This window comes from Dipodomys spectabilis, unplaced genomic scaffold, assembly GCF_019054845.1.
Source record: "Dipodomys spectabilis isolate Male_0828 unplaced genomic scaffold, ASM1905484v1 ptg000009l, whole genome shotgun sequence".
NCBI lineage: Eukaryota > Metazoa > Chordata > Mammalia > Rodentia > Heteromyidae > Dipodomys > Dipodomys spectabilis.
The window spans coordinates 30,618,335-30,636,925 of record NW_024870686.1 but is presented as its reverse complement, the minus strand read 5'-3'; the positions used below and the strand labels follow the sequence as shown (position 1 = coordinate 30,636,925).

The window sequence follows — 18,591 nt, the reverse complement described above, 5'->3', positions numbered from 1 at the left end:
GTGTTGAATCTATTTTGGAATTCTGTCATCCAGATTGCTGTGTACTTCGCATCTCTTTCCTACTGAGACTAATGGAATTGGAGGTGTGTCATTGCTGTTTTTTGGCCTGGCCAGACCTGTATCGTTAGCCTTCATGACATGACTCTTAAGGACATGTCCTAGTAAAGGCAATGCACATTTTACAGCTCTCCTATATTAAGCTTGAGCAAGAGGCAAAAGCAAATGGTTAAGGATCCTAAAGTGAGGCATGCTTAAAAGGGGATGAGACTTTGACCTAGAAAGAGTACTCTGCCCTTTGAATACAATAGAAACATGGAGGTAATGAGAACTTTCACCCAACCCTTCTGGGCTCCATTGAGAAGAATTAAATAGGAGCAGATAGCACAGCACACAAATATAAACTTTTATATCAAGATTATAGCTTTAGGGGGGATATAAAATGTGCAATTCCATTTCCTGCCATATACCTCTGCTGAATATTTTATTGCTTGGGAATATTTTATTCCTTGCCCTTTATGAAAGAAGGGTGACAGTCTGCCCTTCCCCAGTGTGCATTTTACTCTTTTATGAATATCAGTAGGAAACTGAAGCCAAAATACCATTCACCATTTTTTGTATTTCCAAATAACTTTCCCCTAATGTGTAATAAAGATGAGAAATAATAACTTTTGAACTAAGGAAGACTCAGTGACTATTCTAATATTACCTATTTTTGGATCAAGTACCAATTTTTCTTTTGAAGAAGTGTGTGTTTGTGGGGGGGGGGTGTTGCAGAATAACATTCATAGAATCTTACTGGTTCTTCTCATTTTTTATTGTAACCCATATTAGTCAGGAACCCATCCCTAAGCCAGAACAGATATTCACAGCATACACACTAATAACAACTGTATAGACAGTTTTGACTTTGTATCTCTTTAATCTTCTGGGGGTGGTCTTCCTTGCTGAATCAGCTCTTAAATTATTTGCTAACTTCTCTATCTCAGAGCTTTCCAAGATAATGGATCCTGGGTCCTGGATCTGGTTTAATTGGCTTTCCCTTGTGTATAAAACAAGGGACATTGAAGGCGCACAGTTCTGAAGGGAAGCGTGTTGTGTCAGGACCTGAGTTCACCATTTTATCTAAAATGGAAACAGTAACCGTGACTCCCTTGTATAGTTGTGGCCTTGAGTTTATACATGTCAGACAGAGTCTTGGACTGATGCCTGCAACAGTGTATGCACCGTAAACCCTACTGCTGCTGTTATGCTAATCATATCATTATTTTTGCTAATATCATTCTGCGCAAAGATAGGCTGGTAGCACCTGGCAGGTCAGTCTTTGAGATTTTAGCTGTATATGGGGATGCTTTTGAAGATCCTAGAACTTCCTCATCTGAATGGCCTTGTGTATGATAGCTTTGACATTCTCAGATGGGGAAACCTCCTTGGCAGCTTAATTTATCTTTCAGAACTGCAAATATAATTAATGATGAAAATGTCAGTGTGAACTAGAGGTAATGCAGTACCTTCCTGAAAAAGGTCTGTGTGGATCCAATAGAATGATGTGTCAAACCCTAGCCATGGTCATAGCAGTGCAGTGTAAGTGCTTGGTGAAAGCTGTCTTCCTCTCTTCTCCCATTCCTTCTTCATGATGATTTTTTTCTTTTTCTTTTTGTCAGTCGTGGGGCTTGAACTCTGGGCCTGAGTGCTGACCCCCAGCTCTTCAACTCAAGGCTAGCGCTCTACCACTTGGGCTACAGCGCCACTTCTGGTTTTCTGGTGGTTTACTGGAGATAAGAGTTTCACAGACTTTCCTGCCTGGGCTGGCTTTGAACTGCAATCCTCAGATCTCAGCCTCCTGAGTAGCTAGGATTACAGGCATGAGCCAACTGCACCTGGCTGATTTTATTCTTCTGTATTTGGACCTTTGCGTCTCATCTGTGCTTTATGATCTGCCTGTTATATTTTCTCCTTCCTTGACCTCAGTCCACATGTCCTATAGCCTGACAAAAATGAATTCTTCCTCCTTTACAAAATGTGTGAATGAGATCCTAATATGTGTGTGTGTGTGTGTGTGTGTGTGTGTGTGTGTAAAGAAAACTAGAGAATCTGTTTCCCACAACATGATTGCCTATAGATCCTGAGCTCCACATCATAAAATATCCAAAGTGGTATGGAAATGTTTTTAAACATCTTTTAAGTAAAGGCTAAACCTGTAACAATCAAAGAGAAATCTGATGAGGCCAGAAATAAAACAGGAAGTGGGCTAATCTGGTGCTCCTCCAAGAAATTCTAGATTAGGAAGGTCAACTAATGCTAGACATCACATCCTACAGTGTTTAGCAACAAAGGACAAAGAGATGAAGAATATGAAGGAGTAGTTAAGACGTGTGAAAGTAAGTGACAAGTCAGAGGGGAATGTCCTAAGGTTATGGTAATGGTGATGAGGAAAGATAACAGTTTTCACAGATAAAATTGCCACAGAGTTTCTAAATGATACTCAAAGAACACTAGAGTGTTAAACTAAAAGAAAGCAATACTGAGAAGATATAATTTTTAACTCAGGGTAGACATACCCTATAATAAGGGTAGTCAAGAGGTAATGAAGTAAAAAATTGTTACCAACCTGCAAGTTTTATTATTATTATTATTACCATCATTATTATTATTATGTAGTTGTACAAAAGGGTTACAAATCCATAAATCAGTTTTTGGTTAATGCTACTGCTTCCTTTGTTCTCCACCATTTTCCCCCTCCCAGCCCTACCCTCACGTTACATAGTTCAGTTTTTACATAATATACGTCGAATATAATGACTACATTTGCTCACCCTTCCTCCATTCACGTGCCCCTCCCTTTGCTCACCCTCAAAACCTGCAAGTTTCTTAAAATGCTTTTATGGAACACAAAAAAAATCTAACAAATTATGAAAGACCATTCCTAAAGTCAGAATTTGTAAGAGTATACATTAAGAAGTAAGATTTGAAGCATTTAAGAAAAATCTGAGGTACAAAGAAGTGACAAATAAAAGTAAAAATAAAATGAGGGTGGCCTCAACAGACAGTAGCAGATTATTTTTTAATGATGATTTTAGCAGTCCCTTTCCCCGGTCTCATAGCAACACTCCAGCTGAAGGCTTGAACTCAGGGCCTGGAGCTCATTTGGCTTTCTTGCTCATGGCTGGCACTCTAGGACTTGAGCCATGCACCCAGCCAGCTTAATGCCAGTTATTTTAGAAATAGAATTTTGCATTCAAACCACCATTTTCTAGGTTTCAGCCTGGTACGTAGCTAGGATTATAGGTGTGAGCCACTAGCTCTAGTAGCACCAGTCTGGTAGCACTTTTTTTTTTTGGGGGGGGGGGGGGGAGGGTAGGGCCCGGTCGTGGGGCCTGAACTCTGGGCCTGGGCGCTGTCCCTCAGCTCTTCAGCTCAAAGCTAGCACTCTACCACTTGAGCCACAGCGCCACTTCCAGCTTTATTTTTTCTGCTTATGTGGTGCTGAGGAATCGAACCCAGGGCCTCAGGCATGCAAGGCAAGCGCTGTACCACTGAGCCTTCCCAGCCCTCTGGTAGCACTTTTTTAAAAAGGCAAGTAACTGACATTGCTATCATGAAAGGTTGGAGGCAGATTACTGGAATGAAAACATTCAAGGCTCTTATATTTTCAGGAAGGAAAGTAATCCATTATCTTTGGGATTGAAAGAATATTAAGAACCACTGTGAGAACATAAACATGTCATTGTTTAATTAAGTTACAGGAACACTTTTATCACAGTGACTATCTGGGATACTTCATAAACTTCCTACCACCCCTGTAGTTAAATCCAGTCAGATCCATTGACTTTCCTATAAGTCAGTAACCTTTTACCTCATGCCTCTCATGGTGTTTGCATGTAATTGCAGTTAAGACTCCTTTATCCACCTGTATGCACTGTATAAACCAGGTGTGCCTAAATCACTTTCCACGCACCACTATTGTCATTCTGAGGCTCTGTCTTCATTGCTTGGTGTCTGTCTAGTCCATTATGTGCCTCACTGTGTGCAGCTTCAGTAGCAGCGCTCTGTGTGTGTGTGTGTGTGTGTGTGTGTGTGTGTGTGTGTGTGTGTGTGTGTGTGTGTGTGTGTGTGTGTGTGTGTGTGTGTGTGTGTACAGAGCAGCTGAGCCTGCCTCTGGAGAACCTCCCAGCTTATTCCAGTGCCCACTGCTCACTTCTCTGAAGTCCACTGTCTATGCCAACCTTCTCGTGTAAAATGGAGATGGTAGTAGTAACTTTCCCTTATCATTCTCAAAGTAAGTATACCCAAATGTGGATGAATGGATCAACCCATGCCAAAGCCCTGCAGGCACAGTTTTGTAGCATGCTGTCTACTGGAGCATCCTCACTTCTTGAATGTCTTATTAGGAGGGCTGTTTCCTGTCTTAGTTCAGTTGTTACTGACTAAAGTCAGGAGGAAGTCTGACATGTCTGTAGAAGATGAGAAAGAGAGAGTGATTTAGCATTTGTTGTCAGGTATGATGCTCAATGCACATTTCACATGGAGAGCTCTGTGGAACCTGTTTCCAGTAGGCTTGATGTGGAAATGATAAAAGTAAATAGATTTGCAGATTTTTGAGCTGAAGGGACCTCAGGATCCCACTAACCTAATTTTGGGGCTACAAGGAAAGCTCTTCAGCAGCAGGACCCATGACTCTACTGTAGAAATGACAGGATTTTCTCTAAAGTCTTCTTTCCATACTTAGCCAGTGCTTTACCTTAACTTATGTGAAGTACCCACATTCTGAATTGAAGGATTCAAGTCCTGAGGGCTTGAATGACTTGTCAAGAGTTACCAGTCACCCAGTGGGTGTGAGGTCAGGTTTGAGTTAAGGCAAGGAGTAGAAGGGTTTGGAACCCAGATGGTCTGTGTTCCTGTCTGCTGCCTCCACCACACCCCATGGTCTCTGGCCCTGAGCTCTGACAATTCCCACAGCCTAGGCTCACCTCTGTGTGTACAGCTCTCATGCAGGTAACATCAGACTTTGCCTTCATTGGGCAGTATAGTGAATTTACCTCTTTATATGTTTGATCTGTAGACTTCTTTCATACTGGACAGATACTTCCTTTATGAAGGCAATTAGGTATATATATTTTTTATGGAGGAGACACTTTTAAATCTCACCTAGTGGGAACAGAAGGGATGCCGTTTTTTTTTTGTTTTTTTTTTTTTTTCTTTCCCTGGAAGCCTGCAGAGCCGATGTGCTGAAGCCTTGCTTGCCAGGTGGGCTCTCAGTATGGTGCTGGCAAACTTGGGCTCTGTAGGTGGGTATTCACCTGCCCTCCAAGCCCATGAGTTCCGAGAACTCATTCAAATGGCATTTAAAGAATTTGCTTCAGAATAATATACTTCCTAAATGAGTCAGGTATCCAAGTTTCAGAGGCCCTAAAGACAACCAAATATTTGAGAAAGGAATAAATGACTTCCACTGTATGTTTGAACTAATATGGTTAGGAAAACGACATTTGGGTGACAACATTTTCCAGTTGCATATTTTAAATTTATTAGTATTAAGGATAATTGGAAGCAGCGTCAGATGTCAGCAAGGATGCTGGGGGTAGGCAGGAGGTAACTTATACACTCCTGATGGGAGTGTAAACTAGCCACTATGGAAGACAGTGTAGATGTTCCTGAAGTGCTATATGATCCTGCACTTTCACCCCTGAGTATATATCTGAATGAAGTAAACTCAGCATACGATTGAGATACCCCTATACCCATGGCACTATTCATGATAGCTAAACTATGGATGAGTAGATAAAGAAAATGTAGTAGGTAGGCACAGTGAAGTGTTACTCAGACATTAAGAAAACAAAAATATTTCATTTACTTGAAAATGTGAAGCTGGAGATCAGCATGTTAAATGATTCAGACTCAGAAAAATAAGTAACGCGTGTTTTCTGTCATATGCAGAATCTAGGTGAAAAATAAAAATGACATGAAAGTAGCAAGAGGAAACACCTCAGGGAAAGGAATGGGGGACCATTTGAAGTGATGATCAGGGAAAGACAAGGTAGTGAGAAGGTGAATATGATCAAAGCACATGATATACATATTTGAGAATATAAACTCATGTTTTTTTCTTTTTCTTACTATCTGTAAATAGTTGTGCCATTTAACAAAGCAGTCTATGAATACAATGTGTCTTGATAAATGTCACCTCTGTCAACATTCTCACCCATCCCCACCCCCTTCATTCATTCATTTTTCTTAACTTTGTAAGCTGTCTATTGGATTCTTGGCTGCATTCTCCCCTCAACTCTTCTACATTCTCCCATCTCCTTTCTAGTAATCTGTATTTTTGTCTGAAAAAATGAGTAGGCATTTATTAAGCAAATGGAGAAATTCTTTATATTCTAGCAAAACAAAAAGAATATAAGAGACCTCTGAAACCATTAATTAACTTGAGCAATCTTCTTTACAGCAGTTAACATCTGCTTTGCACTGGGGTAGGCCCTGTGAATTGTGAAAATGAACGATGCTCACTCCCAAGTCATTCACATTCTAGGGAAAGAGTCCTTTAGGAGAAGAAGTCGTGACAGTATCTGTGTCAGATCTGTAGGAATGACATCAATTAAAGCTGTGATCCACTCAGGAGGGTGTGGGAGAAAAAGCTGAGCAGTCCTTTCACAATCTAGCCCTTCTCTTGAAGTAATATGTCAGCCCTTTTGCCTTCCCAGTTAGTAAATCATCTGGAAGGGAAAGGGTAGAGCCTTTCTACTGGATTCGTTTTCTCAGTGGTCCTCCCCAATTGTATGATCATGAGGAGGCTATTTCTTTTTGCTTCTGTTTTGTAAAAAGAGGAGAGTCCTCACATCTATTTGGCAGAATTATTATAAAGATTAAGAAAACTCATGGAAAATGTTTTATAATATTACCTCATATACCATAAGGTTCAAGAAAATTTTAATTCTCATTGTCATCTGATAGCTAATAAATTAAAATATTGAGAAACAATCATTATACTGATGCTTTATATTTTTCTTTTAAAGTGTTCATTTTTTAAATGTTCATTTCTTTCAAGTAAAAGTTTATATTTTTTTCTTTTTTAGCTCCAAGAGGAAAGCGAGGATGGAAAACCTTTTATGCTGTCCTGAAGGGAACTGTCCTTTACTTGCAAAAGGTAAAAGTACAATGGATAAAAATAAATCACATAATTTTATGAAACGATAATTGAAAGTAACCCAATACTTTGTTTTAAAAAAAATGCTGCACCAAACATTCATAAGACTATTTAATTGATACTTAAAAGTTTGTGTGTGTTCATGTGTGTCCATATTTCTGGTGAACAAATTATTGTGGAGTATACATATACACACACAACCAAAAGAATGGATGGGCCATGTTCTCTTGTTTAGAAAGAAGTATGGAACGTAAGTTGGTAAGTTAGACCTCATCTAGCAGGTGCAAATATAGACTTGTGTCAGCATCTGTTTCCATAGGTATTTATACTATAGTTTCAGCTTTCATTTATATCCTGATTCTTGCTAGCTTAGTTTCAAACCTACTTACAATTAGACACATGTGTTTTCGTTGAGTCCTGAAATCTTTGTACCTGCAGTGCAAATGGATGTATTCCAAATTACTATACCTCTCTCCTCCCTGTCAGGATTTGTTCTTTCAGTCTCCAAATCTGGAAATCGATTTGGGATTCAGTTTATTGTTTCTGGTTCATTGGAGGGTAGTTCCTGAGCAGCTCTACATGAGTAGAAAAAGGAAAGTTGCATGTTGATGGAATTGTTTTCTGAAAATTTCCCAGGGCTCAACAGAATTCTGGTACCCCCTATAAAGATACAGGAATCAAATTAGGGGTAAGAGGAAGCAAAGCACAGATTTGTATGTGCGTATGCATATTTGCTAAAACATGAGATTTGTCCTTATAATTTTTAAATTTAAATATAATGATAGCAATTTTTAATGGCACATATTGTACTATAGCTGCAATGCTGTACAACACATCTAGAGAACTTTGCTCTTGCGTGGCTGAACCTCTCCAGAGCAGCTCTCCATTCATCCCCCTCCTCGGCTCCTCAAGGTTATCCTTAGGCTTTGGTTCTCTGAGTTGGACTGTTTTAGGTGACTCATGCAAGGGGAATCATGTAGAATTTTATAGAATGTTTCAGCTCTCTATCCTTTTCAGTATTCCCTCCGTTTCAGTGTTTTTTTTAATGTATATTTCGTATTTTGTATTTGTTCTTCCATTCATGGACACTTAATATTATCTCCACATCTTTGGCTGCTGTGAATGATGCACTGAATGCTGTAAAGAGTGATGAATGCATTGGATTGTAGTGAGGAACCTCCATGTTGTTTTCCAAAATGACTCTGCCATTTTGTATCACCACAGCAGGACATAGGGCTTCGGTTTCCTCACATCCTCATCAGCCCTTGTTATTTTTTATTTGTTTAATAGCCATCCTAACAGAGACTGAGAACTAGCTGTGGTTCTGATTCATATTAGAAATAAGAAAAGCTAGAACTGTTTTTCTACTCTGTGCTCTCATACCAAATAAAGAACACTTCTGTGACCCCACACTGGCCAGTATGGGGTCTAATCCATTCTAATAGGACACTGCACTGAGATAGCTTCACATCCCACAGTTTGGGGATTAGTCCCACAAGACTGTCTCCTACTTTAGATGACAGTCACAGCTGGTAGATTATTCCCTATGCTTCTGACCAGCCAGTTACAAATCTGGGGTTCCCATGACCCCTCCTTAGGTTAGAATGATTCACCAGAGTAGGTCACAGAACTTGGGAGCCATTTTATTTGCATTTACCCATTAATCATGAAGACATTATAAAGGATGCAGATGAACAGGCAGATGGAAGAGAAACACAGGGCAGGATATGGGAGAGGGGTCAGAGCATCCATGCCCTCTACAGGCATATTGCGCTCCAGGAACCTCCATCTGTTCAGCTACTGAGAAGCTCTTCTCAGCCCAGCCCTTTTAGTTTAGTTTTTTTTTTTTTTTTTTTTTCCTGTTGTGTTCTGTTCCTTTTCCCCTCCCCGACCCCTACCAATCCTGGGCTTTAAACCTATGGGTCTTGCATTCTGGATTGGCTTTTTCACTCAAGCCACACCTCCATTTTTAGCTTTCTTTTTGCTGGTGAATTGTAGATAAGAGTTTCTCAGTTTTGGCTGCCCAGAATGGCTTTGAAACTAGCTAGGATTATAGGCCTGAGCCATTGTTGTTGGACCCCTTTGGGGGGTTTTATGGAGGTTTAATTATTTAAGTATGTTTGATAAAAATCATTGGTATATGATAAGCAACTCACCTTTTAGTCCTTCACCTCTTCTCCAGAGAGGTTGTAGAATAGGATTGTAAATTCTGACTTGATTTTTATGGCTACCAATTCTCCATCCTAAAATGATCTAGGGACACCTACCACTAATCATCACAATAGCTTACAAAAGACACTTAGTTATTAGCAATCAGCAGATTCTGAGGGTTTTAGGAGCTTGGGCCAAAAAATGAGTCCCAGTAAGTGTGTATGTATATACATACATACACATATATATATAATATGTTTTATTATAAAACTTATTATCACATTTATATTTTTTCTAATAATAGTGATGTTGAACAATGTTTTAACAATCCTTATCTTTTTTTTGGTTGTGGGGCTTGAACTCTAGGCCTGGGCGCTGTCCCATTAGGCAAGCGCTCTAATGCTTGAGCCACAGCACCACTTCCAGTTTTCTAGTGGCTTATTGGAGATAAGAGTCTCACGGACTTTCGGACTTTCCTGCCCGGGCTGGCTTTGAACCATGATCCTTAGTTCTCAACCTCCTGAGTAGCTAGGATTATAGGCGTGAGCCACCAGTGCCCAGCTAATCCTTATCATTTATATGTTCTCTTTAGAATAATGTTTGTTCAAGTCGTTGCTTTTGCAAACAGGTGTGGTTTTGTTTTTTGCACTTTTTTTAAATTTGCTACAGAATTAAGAATTTTAACAAGTTATCAGAGATATTACAAATATTTTTTTCCTTTTCACTAGGTTTGCCATTTGAGAAAACTGTTGATTTTTTTTCTGCTTTTATTCTAGTACCATGCTATTTTGATACTGTAGCTTTTTATTATGTTTAAAATCAATCATGTGAGTGCTCTAGAAATAATTATTGCTTAAAGATTGTTTTGATTTTCATGACTACTTTTTTTTATGAAATCTGGGATTGGCTTTTCTTCTGGAAAAATGCCATTATTAGACACTGCATTAAATCTACATTTTAATAATATTAAATCTTGTATTTAAAGATGTGACCATGTCTCATCTATTTATTTGTGGAGTAAGTTTGTTTCTGCATTGCTTAGGGTAGTTATATAAATTTTTATCCTTCTAGGTAGTATGTCACCTTGTTTAATTTTCATATGTTGATCTCTTCTTCTGTCCTTAATAATAAGGCTTTGTTGCTTTGGGTGCATGATCCTTCTACTATACTATTAAAGTCAATGTACTAGCATTTTGGCTAGTATTTTAAGATCTGTGTACATCAAGGGTATTATATGATAATTTGGTAATTTTCTTTCAGTGTTTTGTTTTTTCCAGAATTAGTATCAGGATCATGTTGGCCTCATAAAAAATTTTTGGAAGTGTTTCCTTCTCTTCAGTTTTTTGGAAGTATTTGAGAAGTGTTGGCTTTGATTAACTTAATAGAATTATTTCACTAGTAAAGCAATGACTCTCAGCTTATCTTTGTTGTAAGATTTTCAGTACTGATTTACGCTTCTTACTCAGTATGGACCTGTTCAGATTTTCTGTTTCTCTATAATTTAGCCTTGGCAGGTTATATATTTCTAGTAATCCATATCTTCTAGATTGCCCAAAGTATGCTGTATAATTGTTCTGGTAGTTTTTTATAATCCTTTTAATTTTATTGGCATCAATTGTAGTATTTTTTATCTGATTTTAAGCGTTCTTAACTTTTTTTTTAGTCTAGCTGAAGTTTTGTCAATTTTGCAGGTGAAAAACAAATTTTTAGTTTTCCTGATTTTTTTTCTATTTGTTTTTTATTCATTTCATTTGTTTCTGCTCTAATCCCAATTATTTCTTCTGCTGTTTCTTCTGTTACTTCTTCTGTATTCTTCTTTTTTCTGCTAACTTTGGGATTCTTTATTTTGTAGATATAAAATTTCTAGATTTTCATAATTGGGGCTGGGAAGGTGGCTCAGTGGTAGAGCGCTTGCCTTGCATGCATGAGGCCCTGGGTTCGATTCCTCAGCACTACATAAGCATAAAAAAAAAAGCCAGAAGTGGCACTGTGGCTCAAGTGGTAGAGCACTAGCCTTGAGCTGAAGAGCTAAGGGACAGCACCCAGGCCCAGAGTTCAGGCCCCACGACCGGACCTCCCCCCCGCCCCCCCCCAAAAAAAGATTTTCATAATTGTTTTATCTTCCTAGTGAGTTGACCTGATTATCATGACATAAAACTCTTTTTGTCTCCTTTGACAGTTTTGATGTGGAGTCAGTTTTTCTGGTATAAATATGACCATCCCTCTTTTCTTTATAGTTGCCATTTTGTGGAATGTCCTCTTAATCATTTTATTTTCTAAATTTGTTTCTAAATCTTAAGAAACTTATTAAAGCTAAGTGTTGGATTTTGCTGCCCCGGCTGGCTTTGAACTATAATCCTTAGATCCCAGCCTCCTGAGTAGCTAGGATTAGAGATGTGAGCCATCAGTGCCCGGCTAATTCACAAACTTTATAGACCGCGATAATGACAGTTTGCCTCGTGAAGGTTAAAATGTGTTTGTGACTTTAACTATTAAGTATCACTATCTTACAACACTGTGAAATTTGTGAAATTTATATAATTACTTAATCCCAATAAATTATTTTTTAAAAAAGAATTCCATTGTGTATATATACCACATTTTCTTGATCCATTCTTCCACTGAGGGGTATATGGATTGATTCCATATCTTAGCTGCAGTAAACATGGTTGTGCTGGTAGCTTTAGTATAAACTTGTTCGTGGTCTATAGGATAAACCCCCAAGAATGGATTTGCTGTCATAGAGACACTGTATGTTTGTTTAGTCTTTTGAAGAACCTCCATACTGCTTTCCAGAGTAGTTGAACAAGTTTACATTCCTACCAGTAGTGTAGTAATGTTCCCTTTTGGTCACATCCTTGCCAGCAGCTGTTATTGTTAGTTTTCTTGACTGGAGTGAGGTGAAATCTCAATGTTTGTTTGTTTTTTAATTTTTTGGAGGTTGGAGGGCTTGAACTCAGAGCCTGGTACTAGTGCTCTACCACTTTGAGCCACATTTTCACTTCGAGTTTTTGACTGGTTAAGTGGAGTTTTTGACTGGTTAAATAAGAGTCTCACTGGGACTTTTCTGCCCCAGCTGGCTTCGAACTGCAATCTTCAGATCTCCGCCTCCTGAGTAGTTAGAATTATAGGTGTGAGCCACCAGTCCTGCTCAATGTTGTTTTGATTTGCATTTTTCAATGGCCAGAGATGTTAAACATTTCTTCATGTGTCTATTCTTCTTCAGAGAAGTCTCTCTTTACATCTATGGCCCATTTATTAATTGGGTTGTTGTTTCTTTGGGGGGTTATTTTTGAGTGTTTAATTTCTTGAGCTCTAATTATATTTTAGATATGGGGCCCTTGTCTGATGCATACCTAGTAAAAATATTTTCCCATTCTATGGGCTTTCTATTTATCTTGTGAACTATGTCCTTTACCATGTAGAAACTCTTTAGTTTGTTGTAATACCATTTATGCAGTTTGATTTGTTGTGAATCTGGATCTTAGGAAATTTCGACCCATGCCTAGAAGGTTCTGTTGTTTCCTCTACTCCTTCCTGTAATGCTTTCATGGCATCTGGTCTTACGTTGAGGTCTTTGATCCGTGTAGAATTGAATATGGTGCAGGGTGATATATAAGGATGTAGTTTCAGTTTTCTGCATGTGTATAGTCAATTCTGTCAGCACCATTTGTTGAAGAGGCTGTCTTTCTTCCACCCTGTGTTTTTGGCTCCCTTATCAAATAGTAGATGGCTATGGATCTGTTGGTGTATATCTGGGTCTTCTGTTCCATAGATCCTCAGGCCCATTCTTGTGGCAGTACCAAACTGTTTTTATTACTGTGGCTTTGTAATAGAGTTTAAAGTTTAGTATTGATACTCCTTTAGTATTGTTCATTCTGCTAAGGATTGTTTATGCTATTCAGGGTCTTTTATTTTTCCATATGAATTTTTTTATTGCTTTCTCTGTATCATTGAAGAATGTTGTTGGAATTTTGATGGGTATTACATTGAATTTGTAAATTGCTTTGAGCAGAATTGCCATTTTCGTGATGTTAATCTTCCATCCAAGAACATGAAAGGTTTTTCCATTTCCTTAAATCTGCTTCAATTTGTGTTTTCAGATTTGTAAAGCTTTCATAATAGAGATCCTTCACCTCTTTGGTTAAGTTAATTCCTACTTTTTTTTTCTTTTCTTTTCTTGGGGCTATTAAAAATGCAGTTGTTTTCCTGATTTTAGTCTTGTTCTCAATTAATGAGTATATTTTGTTTTTCTTGACTTATATAACTGTAACTCATCTGTACATCATCTTTACAATAACAATAAATTAAAATAAAAATAAAAAAATTCAATTGACATATTTTCAAGTTTGCTAATTCTGTCACCTACTTTTCAAATCTATTGTTAACTCTTCAGCTAAATATTCCAGTTTCATTGCTATATTTTTCAATCTGAATTTTTTTTCCTTTTTCATCCTTATATTTATTCATTAATTTCTTGAACTTTCTGAACATCTTTATGGTAGTTATTTTAGTTTTATGTTAGATAATACATATACTTTAATTTCCTGAGAGTTAATTTTTGCCGATATGTTTTGTTCCCTTGGAGCTTGTTTTCCTCTTTTTGTCTTATTTTGTTTTGCTTTGCTATATGCACATTTGAAGAAATAACCATCTCTCCCTGTTTAAGGACTGACTTGGTACAGGGAAAAACTCTCACCACTTAGCCTGGCTATGGAAACCTGGATCCTAGGAGAAATGTTACTTCTCTAGGTCTGTGTATCAGTTTCTCAATTATAGAGGCTTGCTAGCTTCTTTTATGTAAGCTCCTAATCTGTGTACCCTCTGTCTACAGCACTGCAGGTTGTCTGTCTCTACAGCAGCAAGCCATTCTCTTTCCCTTATTGTAAGCAACCACCAGGCACAGTGTATGCCAGCTCCCTATAAATGCCCTGAAACAGATGAATCAGACCAGACACCAGTGCCTCAGTCTTCTGAGACTCTGAGTCTCTCTTTCTCCTAGGGAGAAATATTGACTTGTATTCTTCCTCACTAGAGCTGTACCATCCACCAAGGTACCTGTCATTCTGCATTGTTCTCAGCAGCCCCCAGACATCAAATTGTGCCAGTTGTGTTAGTGTTCTGAATAAAGTGGAACAAGGAAACAATTAGTGTCTCATGTAGCCCTTGAAAACCTAGACTACTGGCCACCTCGACTCCTCTCTTTCCCTCCCTTCTGTGGGCAAAACCTCAGATTGAATGTCTTTCTCTCAGCTGCACCAAACTGTGCTGGCTACAGCAAGCCGCCCACCAATTTCCTTTGTTCTGAGCAGTCTCTAGGCATCCAGAGTATGCAGTTTATAAGGAGCCAAGATAAGTTCCTTTCTTGGGCAATCTCTGAAAAGCCTGAACACTGAAGGCATGTTTCACTCTCTCTTTTCTCCTGAGAGAGGTCGTGGGCCATGGTATTCTAAGCAGTGCCAGATGAAGGGGAGGAACTGTTGTGGGGAAAGTAAAATTGCTCTTCCTCCACATCTCAATGTGAATTTCTCAGATGTGGGCTCCCCTGTGTCACTGCAGCTTCTGAATTGTATTCTGGCATTCTCTTGATAGGTTTTTGTTGTTGTTGTTTATATGTCATTATTAAATCAGTATTTCCCTGGGGGAATGAGAGCTGGAACCCCTATTCTGCAGTTATGATAACATCACTCCCAGGAAATGATTTTTAATTTATTTGGACTCCTGATAACTTAGTCTTGGCATCTCATCCTTCTCATTCTGCATGTTTGTCATTAAGCACTTTCCCATTAAACTTTTTCAGAACTTTTTTTTTTCTTGGTATCTGGTTACTGAAATGATGATGGTTATATATCTCCTCTATAGGGACAAAGTTTGTTTTTAAATGCAATATTTTCCATTAAATGTATTTATCATAATTTAACTTTATTCAAATTTTCAGACATATCCTTTTTCATGCTTTTACACAGTCACAATTGTGTGTGTGTATGTGTGTGTGAGACAATGTCAGCTTATTTCCTTAAGACAGACTCCTAGGAGTGTCATGAATCACATGATAGAAACTACTTACAGTTCTTGAGACATGTTTCTTAGCTCCTTCTAGATAGTTGCAACTTTCATTCTTCATAGCATTTGGTGACATTGTCCCCCCACAACCACTCCTCAGCATGTTAATTATTGGCAGTTGGATATTCTGAGGAAAAGGAATCTTATCCATTTGGAGTTTTTTTGTTTACAGTACATGAACACATGTCGCTATACAGCTTATACAATGCTTTAGCTGCCTTTCCACACGTGTCTCTGGAGAAAAAGCAGTATCTCCAGTACTGAATCCAATCATACAATACCCGTGATACTAGATCAGATGCAGCCCTATGTGCAGCCATACAGACAGTGCTGCTGAGATGGTAAGCTGCTGTGGAGTGGGGACATAACTATTGGAAAAAGTATATTTGACTTATTGTTACTTTAAAATTTAAAATCATAATAATACCACGTGAAATAAAAATTAAAGAATTATTCTTTTGTAAAACCAGCCTTCCTTAGAAGTCTACCAGATCTATGGAGATAGTTGCTGACATTCAGAGATTATATGTGTTCTTAGGAGGCCATATATATTTTGTATTGTCTTTATTTTCCCAGAGTTAGCACAGCTGCTAATTTATAAGTCCGTTTCTGTGGACTCCACCAGATCAGTGTGTGTGTACATGCTGGGTTCAGCTAACTTTGTCCCTATAGGAAACCTCCCTTTGAAGTTACATTTCATGTATAGCAACTGTTTCCCATGTAAATCCCATCTCTTAGCTCACTTTTTTTTTTTATTTCCTCTGTTCGGAGCACAGCTGTCTTTGGCAAAACCATTTCTTTGAATACCTAGCCACTGGATTTCCACCCACTCCATCTCAGGGTGGGCCTAGGAACAGGAAAATAATGATATTTTCAAGCTACCAGATTTTGCTAGCTCCTGGCCTCTTCCTCCAGAACTGTGTTGGTATGAGTTTGAGCCATCCAATCAAGGGAACAACTTTCTAAACATTAGAGATTCCACACCAGGTTGGATTAAGGTTCCAAAAAGATTGCCTCCTCAGCAGTAAGGTGCTGCTGGCATATCATGTTAAGTCTTCTTTCAAAGAATGTTGTGAAATTCCTTTTATAAACAGAAAAAAACTGGTACAAAGAAAATTAACTGGCTGTAAAATAAGTAATTGGTAGTGTGGGCTATGGTAAAAATGAACTACACAACTTGTTGGGGAGGGGGCAGGTTTCGAGATGGAGAAACTGGGAGAAAATGAGGGAAGAAGTGAAACTCTTCAAAAAGAAATGTATCCATTACCTGACTTACATAACTAACCCTCTGTACCTCACCTTTACAATAACAATAAAAATTAATATATAATATTAGGAAAAATCAAGCAGACAAAAATAAAGATAGGAGACAGAGACCTCAACAGATCAGAATAGACTTTAATCACTGCTGCAGGGGGCCACCAAGTACCCCAAGGCAGAGTTGGAGAGTCAAGGGGCACAGAGGAGAATCCCAGGGTCTAATGTAGCAAAATCAGGAAGATATTAGTTGTAAAATCAGGCAGTTACTGTAGACTGACTTACTAGAGATAATGTGCACTTTTAGGAAGGACAGGGTGAAGTTTTTCTGAGAACTGGCCCCAGTGGATCATGAAGGCAGCATTGGGTTATGAGAACAATGCAGGTTCCTGTCAGATAGGAGTGAACAAAAAGGAAGCCATGTTCTGCTGACCAGAACATGGTTGGAAGAGGGTAACAAGTTGAACAAGAAATGTACTTACTACCTTACTTATGTAACTATAACCCCTCTGTATATCACCTTGACAATAAATTTTTTAAAACCATTAAAAAAAACCCCGTAGGGTGGAGGGGTATGGTTTAAGTCTTAGAGAGCTTAGCTAGCATACACAAGGCTCTGGATTAAATTCTCAGTTCTACAAAAGTAACAAAGAAGTCTTTCACTATTCTCTGTACTCTTTAAAATGCAGAACTGTTTCCAGCTGCCTCCTATTAAGAGCAAGTAAACTTTGAGATTTCTAACACAGATCTATTTTCAGATATTCTTCCTATTGTCTTCCGGAACTATGAAATATCCTGATAAGTCACCATCCCCCCCCCACCCCATACTACTGGAGAATTCTCAGATTAACACCTAAAAGTATCCATTATGAGTTGAACTTTGGCCAAGAAAGTAACATTCTTACAGGCATTAATGTTAGGAAGTAAATCAATAATGAATACATCTAATAGGTTAGGACTTCTGCCAGGTGCTTAGAATATTATACATTAGAGTCATGATTGTAAGCCTAAAGTATATTCTATGTAGAACGATTAAAAAGAAAGAACAATTCAATGTAATTTACTAAACCACTATAAAAGGAAACATGCTATGTAAACAAAGACGGGAAGAGGAACATTTAATTGAACATTAGAGAGAACCAGGAAGATCGTGGAAATAATTATGGGGCAAGTGTCATCTAATAATACATTTAGAAGACAAGTAAAGTTAGTCATATAGTGTGAGTCTAGCAAGAACAAATCTGTGTGGATATCTAGATGTGTGAGACCACAGCTATGGCTTTGTGGAGTGTAAAAGGTGACATAAACTGGATGTGAAGAGCCTAGGAAACCGTATTAAAGAGTTGAAAGCATCTTAGAACCATGTCATACTTATCAAGAGTGTTCCAAATAGGGAGATATCATATTTATAGTTTAGAAAGATCCATCTGGTTGTGTAATGGAGTCTGGATTATTATCAAACTCAAGTAGCCATACACAGACAAGATTTACTGGAACCAGAGTAAGGTAAATGGGTAGAGAAGCAGTATAATTAGAGACACCAGTTTGAGGTTGAATTCTAAGTGTCTTTGGGATAATAAATGGGTATGTTCAATGGTCAATTATCCATTTTCAGATCTGGAGCCAAGGAAAGACTCTCAAAATACAGATCTGGAATATCATCAACAAATATTTGTTAATTCAAGCCATTGGAATAAATGTCATTCAGATCTTGTAGAGTAAGAAGATCAAGGATGGAACCAGTGGTATAGACATTAAATGTGAGCCCTAAGAAGACACTGCAAAGGAACCTGAGCAAACTAAGAAATGTTGGAAGATTTCATTTTGTAAAAAGGGAAAATAGCAATTAGAAAGTGCCACATTAATTCAGCAACCAGAAAATTATTGATAAAGCAGTTTGGTGGGTGGTGAGCGTGGCATCTAGATTGCAGAGGCAGCAGGTGAATAGACAACTTAGCTTGAAGTTTCCATGTTGA

The 18,591-nt window shown here is 38.2% G+C and overlaps 1 protein-coding gene across 2 annotated transcripts in view; it reads left to right on the top strand.

The window, feature by feature from the left end:
- The window catches only part of Psd3 (pleckstrin and Sec7 domain containing 3), a 195,204-nt gene that overhangs the window by 143,880 nt on the left and 32,733 nt on the right, over positions 1 to 18,591 (top strand). For both annotated transcript variants that reach the window (XM_042701208.1, XM_042701218.1), the window contains one exon: positions 7,074 to 7,144. In XM_042701208.1, the coding sequence (XP_042557142.1) occupies positions 7,074 to 7,144 (71 nt within the window). The remainder of the gene's footprint in view (positions 1 to 7,073; positions 7,145 to 18,591) is intronic.